Source organism: Urtica dioica, chromosome 1, assembly GCF_054948205.1.
Source record: "Urtica dioica subsp. dioica isolate 48M chromosome 1, U.dioica_male_clone48M_v1_H2, whole genome shotgun sequence".
In the NCBI taxonomy this organism is placed as follows: domain Eukaryota; kingdom Viridiplantae; phylum Streptophyta; class Magnoliopsida; order Rosales; family Urticaceae; genus Urtica; species Urtica dioica.
The window spans coordinates 13,462,798-13,471,308 of NC_142756.1; the positions used below are offsets into that span (position 1 = coordinate 13,462,798).

The 8,511-nt window shown below is 34.7% G+C and overlaps 1 protein-coding gene across 2 annotated transcripts; it reads right to left on the reverse strand.

Moving 5' to 3' along the window:
• Positions 1 to 6,689: 6,689 nt before the first annotated feature.
• LOC149407331 (uncharacterized) lies at positions 6,690 to 7,358 on the reverse strand. Of its 2 annotated transcripts, none has more exons than XM_089627165.1 (2): positions 7,047 to 7,358; positions 6,690 to 6,918 (listed from the first exon to the last, which is right to left on the reverse strand). In XM_089627165.1, exons 1-2 carry the CDS (start codon positions 7,252 to 7,254, stop codon positions 6,836 to 6,838), a joined length of 291 nt encoding a protein of 96 aa, XP_089483291.1. In that variant the 5' UTR covers positions 7,255 to 7,358; the 3' UTR covers positions 6,690 to 6,835. The 2 variants fall into 2 exon arrangements, with proteins under 2 accessions (XP_089483291.1, XP_089483282.1); XM_089627156.1 differs by having other exon boundaries at positions 7,012 to 7,355.
• Positions 7,359 to 8,511: the final 1,153 nt, after the last annotated feature.

Sequence of the window (8,511 nt, forward strand, 5' to 3'; positions counted from 1 at the left end):
GGAGGCATACATTGCGGTCGTGGTTCGACATCGACTGCAAGAGCAGCGTACAGGTGGCGCGGTCGCTGAAACCGAAGACTGTTAAGCTCGACACCGAATGGGAGACGCTGATACAACGATATACGAGTGATGAATTTAAGGTAATATCGAATCATTTACGTTAATCGAATGTTTATTAAATGATTTGTTATTTACGTGTACGTTTACTAATATTACAACAGGCTATACAAGCGAAGAATAAGGCGAATCGCGCGAAAAAGAAGACGAAGACTCGACAGGGGACGATTGGGTTCTCGACCCACCGCATGAAAAACGTAAGTTTTATGTTTATATGATACATCAAATCGTTAAAATTATCTAACACTTGAAGTTTTGTTTACATGCAGAAGAGCGCCGAGACAGGCGCTTTCGAGAGCTTGTTTGCGAACTACAAGGGCCAACATCAGTCCGACAAGTCCGAGTGGCTGACTCCTGAAGCATCCGCACGTTATGTAAGTTTACATTTATTTTTCTTATTTTTCGATTAATAGATACTAACTAGTTAATTATATCATGATCGACTGGTCGATAGATTCAACACGTTGCGAGCGGAGGCTGAGCAACAAGGAGCGGACGTCGATATTTCCGTCCTAGAGCAGCAGGCGATCCGCGATATTATGGGTTCGCGGTCTGATCACTTGACCGGCGTCGGACGTTTGGTGCCACAGGGAGCACAGATGGCGGCTGAAGTCGCCGAAGTCTAGGTAGTTCGGAGGCTGGGACGTCGCATCCAGGATATATCTCCCAGGAGGTGTTCACGTCGACCATCGCCTCGTTCGCCGAGGCAATACAGAGTCAGGTGCCCGGCCTCAACCTTAGCTCGTTTATGCCTCAATTTCCGCAGAGTTCGCAGCACGCTCCGTCATCCCACAGCCAGCAGACTCCGACGGCCGGCGTCCACACTCCGACGCCCGGTGTCCACACTCCGACGGGCGGCCAGCAGAGGACTCCCGACGCTAGCCAGCAGACGACGCCTGGCGGACCAAGTCAGTCTACTCCGACGCCACAGCCTGCAGAACTTCAGCGCCAACAGAAGAGCGTTTCTCGTCGAGGAGGGGGAAAACGAGCGGCGGGACGACAAAGCAAACGTCGCGACTAGTGGTTTATTAGTTGTTTTGCGTATTTATTATTTACATATTTCTCGATAACCGAAAACATACGTAACCGGATTTTATATAGTTGTTGATTTGGATAATATAATTTAGTTTTTATTTGATTTTTCATTTTAGAATTTCACAACCAAAAAACCGTAAAAAATAAATAATTAACGACGAAAAAAAAAATTATAATAATATTTAGCGACGATAAAATCGTCGCTAATTATTATTCCACACAACGTTTTAGCTAATTCACGTGGGAATTTTTCCCGCGTCAATTAGCGACGACAAAGTCGTCGCTAATTATCTGTTTCACAACGAAAAAAACTTCTCGTCACAACATTTAGCGACGAATTGACGCGGGAATTTTTCCCGCGCTAATTAGCGACGAAAAAGTCGTCGCTAATTGTCTGTTTCAAAATGAAAAAAAACTTCTCGTCACAACATTTAGGGACGACTTTATCGTCGCTAAATATTTACCGACGAATAAATCGTCGCTAAATATATTTAGGCACGGAGAATTAGCGACGATTTTTATCGTCGCTAAAATCGTCGCTAAATACATTTAGCGACGATTTTAGGGTTATTACCGACGAAAAAAATCGTCGCTAAATACATTTAGCGACGATTTTAGGGTTATTACCGACGATAAAAATCGTCGGTAAATGTTGTAAATGTTGTAGTGCTTGTATCTGCATCAATAAGAATACTCTAAACTCAAGCAAACTGCAATTGGAATACCATCACCATCTTGTGCATTCAATCCAATGGATTCGGGTACGCTTCCGCAATTTAGCTTTGTTTCTCTTGAATTGAATTGAATTGAATTGGGACTAAATTAAGGATTTCAAATCCTTACAATAATAACGGTGACATATAACTGAATCTGAACATTCTTGAACTGCGAGAATTGAAAGACTCGAATAAAAAATGTGCTCTAATTCTGCTCCATAATGACTGGGTTGTCCGATGGATCAGTGGGCCAAGGCCTTGTAAGAAAATGCTTTATTCTCCTAAACGCTCTTGTGTGTAGAGAAAATTTCCTAAATGTGCATGTGTGTAGAGAAAATTACAGGAACCATATTGTCAAAAAATTTAAACGGAAATTTCATAAGCTAACGTAATTCAAATTTCTTAAGGGGATTTATCATAAATATAGAAAACATGTGTCCTTTCACTACCAAAAAAAACTTTTTCCCTCCAGTTTACTGCAACGTTGTTGATCGCAGTTCATCGCAGTCAACTGCAGTTGATCACAGTCAACTTAACTGTGGTCAACTGCGGTCAATTAACGATTTAAGGGTTTTAATTTTTTAATTTGAAAACTATATGTCTAAAGCAAGGTTAAAAATGCATTATTCGATGTTGTTTCGAGTCTACTTGTTTATGAAAAATTGACACGCTGATGGAAAACTGAAGGGAAAAGATGTGGAAAGTGGCAATTGATATGCCGTTTTCCATAAAATTATCAAAGATATAGTTAGACACAAAAATCAATGGTTACACCACAAATTCTAATTAGAATGATTATATAATTTTAGAATTATATATAAAAATATATGTTATTGTAAAATAATAGAATTATACATAAAATGTATCAATTTAAATAATTTTGGGGTTATCGTGAAATTAATAGAACTAATTTAATATTATATAATATTATCTCTATTATAGATTTTTATGAATATTTGAACACTATATAATTATAAGTTCTACTATTCACTTAAAGTGGGAAATAATTGAATTGTATTCAATAAACCAATCCAACTCTATTTAGTCTAAAATGGGACCAAAATCAGTACCTAACCAACATAATTACATCCTTTTATAAAAAAAAAAAAAAAAAAAAAAAAAAAAAAAAAAAAAAAAAAAAACCAACATAATTATCAAATTTTTTTATAATATTGTTTTTGTTAAGTAGCTTTGTATTTATTTTTAAGAGAACAAACAAAAACATTAAAATGTGTTGTTTCAAATATTTTTTATTTGTCTAGGACTGGTTTTGAAAAGCACATGATTTTAAAGACCCGAATTCAGAATTTTTATTTTTTTTTATTTATTTTATCTTAGATTATGCTGTCCAGCGGAGTTGTTAGGGACGAAACCAAAAATCTAAATAAAGGGAGTTAATTTGCGAAAGAAAAATTTAAGAGGGGTTGATCCGTAAGTTTTGTGTAAAAAAATGAAAAAGTAAAAGATTGATAATATAAAAAACTTCGTGCCTTGCTGTTAGGAATTTTTTTTTTTTTTTCACAGGTTGGATATATCCATAAATTGTCCATCCATGCACACAATCATATAGATCCGTAGCATCAAAATATATAGTGCATGTGCATAGTATCTCGAATTATCGATGTAAATCATATGTGTGCATATCTTGAGGTCGATTATGTATTAATATAGATAGCATACTTTCCAATGAAAGAAGATAAGCTTATCAGACATTGGTATGTTAACAATCACCCATACGTAATACTGTTGTTAATAATTAAAAGCTATCCAATTATCAGACATAAACTTTAGCCAATGGCCTCAACTTTCTTGACTAGTTGAATATATATATATATATATATATATATATATATATATATATATATATATATATCGCTAGAAAGAGTAGTTGGACTTGGATATATAATATTGCCGGTGACCAATATTATTGAGGGTATTTTATAATTTTAAAATAAACAATATTAAAATCAAGGGGATCGGTAAAAAGTCCAGACTGATATGGAAGAAGATGTTGCGTTGCCTCGCTTTCGCACTATAGTTATATTTATTTAGCGATGACATGATATATATATATATATATATATATATATATATATATATATATATATATCGCTAGAAAGAGTAGTTGGACTTGGATATATAATATTGCCGGTGACCAATATTATTGAGGGTATTTTATAATTTTAAAATAAACAATATTAAAATCAAGGGGATCGGTAAAAAGTCCAGACTGATATGGAAGAAGATGTTGCGTTGCCTCGCTTTCGCACTATAGTTATATTTATTTAGCGATGACATGAGTACTGCTAATTGCTAAATTATTATTTATTATGCATGATGAACGAGGTTTAAAATACTAACGATATATCTCGGTATATCATCGATACATCATAAAATGTAAATATTCGGTACAAAAACTACTATAACCCACTAAATATCGATACAACATCGATATTTTTTCTTTTTCTAATTTTTAACTAAAATAAATTTAACTTTTACGATGGTTGTGAGCTATGTTTAAAATTATTACTATATGCACAACTACATTCAAGTCTTCATATGATCTTTTTTTGCTCGCATATGTAAGTGACCGAAATATTATATATATATATAATATATATATATATATATATATATATATATATACACGCGATTTGTGATATGATATTTTTGTTTTGCTTTTACTATATATATGTTTATATATATAAAAAATACATAAAAATACATAAATCTATGTATATTTATTAGACATGCTGGTATATATTATATAAATTTTAAAAAGTAAATATACAACATATTTGTAATTATATTTTACTATAATATATTAGTCGGCATAATTGGCGATAAGCAATATATCCGTGATATACCTTCGGTATTATCGATAGTAGGTATATATATTTTTATAAGATATCAGTCGTATATATATATATAATCAAAATTTTGATATCGTATCGATATGCTCTCGAGAAACACGCTGAAAGATATACAAAGATATAGTTCTTGGAACTTGGAAGGCATGAGATGATCATCCAATAATTGTATGTTGATCACATGCGGGGCTGAGGTCTGACAAGATCGAGCACTAAGACCGTATCCTTTTTTCTTTTCTTTTTTTTTTCTTTTTTTTTTTAAAATAAAGCAGACCATATCCTCGTTCCCCCACATATGTTAGTCTACTAATTTCACAAAGAAAGGAATTAATAATTAGCATTTGGATCTTGTCTTTCTGTATTCATGATTTCGTGTTTAAAACTTTAAATAACGCACCTGATCGAATTAATTCAACGACTAAAATAAATAAAATACTAAACAAAATATTGGTGATATCAGCGTTTTTGTATATCCTAATAATTCAGTGTATTTCGTCATGTAATATGTTATGTATATTATGGCATTGCCGCATTGGATCAATGCGGCATTATTGATTAGAAATTTAGAATTGTGGTTACAATGATGAAAGAGCAACGGATGGCAAAATATTTTCAAAAAAAAAAAATCTATGAAACTCGACGTACTAAAAAAACATGAATATATATATATATATATATATATATATATATATCTCTTAATATGTATATATCTAGTCTACATTATTATTTGTTAAACCAATACACGTTAAAGAATTTTGTCAGAACATTGATTTCCGACGAAAGAATAGATTTAGAGAGAATATTGAGGAGAGAGATGAGTAAAAGAATAAGATTTCAGAGTGGTCAACTTGAGACTCTTTACTATTCTCATCATTGTATATGTGAAATCCCAAAAATAAATAAATAAATAAAAATTAGCTGAATTAAAAGGAGAAGTTTCCCGGGCCGAGGCTCTAATGGGGAAATTTCTCGGGCCGAGGCCCTAATAAGTTTAAAAGATATAGCGAAGTGTGGGACTTTATAACCCTCATCTCTTCGTATCTAAAGTGTACACTGAAATTGGTACGACTACCATAGTGGCACCCCGAACTAAAAGTTGATAGAATCAAGAAAAGAAAGATCAAGTCATCAATTAGTTTTAAAATACTAATAACCGGTTCATGCATTGCATTACTCTTTTTATTTTGTGAGCTTTATATTATTCTCGCTGAGCGTAAGCTCATCTCTTCGAAAAAAAATATATGTATGTGTTGTAGGTAAACAACCTATGAGTAAGTGAGGAGGGTGGATCAGCGGCGACGATGGTGAAAGGGTTGGGTTATGGTTGCCGTTTTTGAAAATAAAAGGTTGTGTTTGGTAGTTAACTCAAACTTTTTTTTGTTTTCTGTTTTCTAATTTTTGTAGTTGAACTGAAAAACTGTTTTGTAGTTGTTTTCAAAAAGCTGTTTGGTACAGTTTTCATTTTTGTTTTTGAGAAATTGAAAAAACTGGAAAAACTGTTTGGTACACTTTTCACTTTTTTTTTTTTTGAAAAAATGAAAACCGTTGCTATCTAGTAATTTTTTTTTTGTTCTGAAACCAGAAATTTATCCGAGAAAAAAATAACAAAACTCATCTATTAACGTTGAAATTCAGCGTTAAAAAATCAGTATTTTTTCGGGTCGAACAAGAAAAACAAGAAATCTGGGATGTTGGTTATTAATCCAACGGTCCAACTATGCTGACTAATTTGATAAAAATGATTTTAATACATCGACTACAAACAAACTGAGTGGTGGTGCGAATAGGCATTGCAGAACCCCCAAATGCCTTTCACTACCAAACAAGACAAGACAAGACAATAATAAATTGATGGAGTTTCTGTGTTTCCATCCTCAACCAAAGCAAACACATTTCAGATTCAGACTCAAACCCAAAAATACAAAACAAAGTGACAAGACCACCAAAATCAGAAGTCAAATTCCTCTGGCAATGGGATATCATCATCTATAATTATTATAGAAATGCAGATCAGTTGAATTGAGAGACTGGGAATTTGTTATTTTTCACATTCATTCGCAATAACAAAGATAATAAACAATGAGTGAGATAATGCAATCAATTGGAGGCTTGCTTGACGGAGCAAGCGACCACTTGAGCCCATTGCCTCAGCCTCGTTTTCACCGTCTGCGGTGTGTCATCTTTTTTCCCCAAAATCAAACACAAACAAAAACACCCAAATCAGAATCTCTTCACACAAAATCAATCAAATTGATTGAGGAATTGGTACGAACCTGGATCGAATATGGCATGAGGAATTGGTACGAACCCGGCGACTCGAAGTCGAAGCCGAGTTCGATGCAGCCTTTGAGCTCGTCCACGTCGTCGTCGGTCACACTCTTACTCCTCTGCAGATGCGATTTCCCGCCGCTGTTGCTCTGTTTCCGCCGGAGCCACAGCTCCTCGCGCCCCATGTCCGGCGACCACGATCGCTGCTTGAAAAGCGACTGACGTAGCGCGTGGCTGTCGCGCGCCATCGCCGGCGGAGGAAAGTGAATGGGAGCGTCGCCGCCGATGATCGGCGGAGGCCGGTGGGCCTCACGCGCCGGGTCGTTCTCCAGCGCTATTTCTTCTTCTTGTGTTTGGGTGTGAAAATGGGTAGAACTCAAAACTGGAAATAAAGTGAAAGGAGTACACGCGAGAAATTTTTTTGGAAAACACCTCGGTCTTGTTTTCAATTTCCTTTACCTTTTTTCAAAACAACTTCAAGTTTTCTTAAAAAAATTTCCCGAAAATTTTAACCAAACATCCCATTCACTTTTTCTTTCCTATTTTTTTAACTGAAAAAGTCAAAAACACTTTTTAAAAGGACAACCAAACAAGACCAAAGACTTCCGCTTTGCTTTCAGTTTTTCAATAATCCAAACTCAATGTTTTATTTTTCATGGTTTAAGTTATGCTTTTCGATTTCGTTAAAGGTTACGACTTTATTTATGGTATTTATTTACAATGGTATTTTTGGTTTTATATTTTGATTACGCAACTTTGATTTTTGGTTGTTTTCGTTCATCAAGTTTTTAAATGAAAATTTTATTTTTAGGTCATGAGTTTTCAAACTTTATATTTTAAGTTATGTTTTTTTTTTTAAAAAATTACCTCAAATTTTCTTAAGTTTTTAATAAGTAAGATAAGTAAGACGGTCCGAAAAGTCGGGTCGTTACAGTATACATATGATTACAAACATTAATCTCAGTTGTTGAGTTTTAACTAACTCTAACAGCTTTCTAACACTTAATCCGTCTATACACACTCACTTACATATCCTAGTCAGCTAAAGGATATACTACAATACACCCACCTCAAGCTAATCCGGTACAACAAGGTTAAACTTTGAACAAATCTTGACAAAATGTGGAATAGTAAGTGGTTTGGTGAAGGCGTCGGCGACTTGATCCTCCATGGGCACGTAGCTAACTTTGAGCTGGTTTGACGTGAACTTTTCCCGAACGAAATGAGCGTCGATCTCTATGTGCTTTGTACGGGCATGGAAGACTGGATTTAAGGCTAAGGACGCAGTGCCAATGTTAATACACCATGCGACTGGTGGTTGAGAATCTAGTTGGACTCCAAACTCACTGAACAAAGATTGGAGCCATATAATCTCTGATGTTGTTGACGCTAGAGCGCAAACTAGGACTCAGTTCTACTACGAGCTACCACATCTTGTTTCTTCGATGCCCAAGAGATTAGGCTATCTTCGAGAAAGATGCACGTGCCTGTAGTTGACTTGCGAT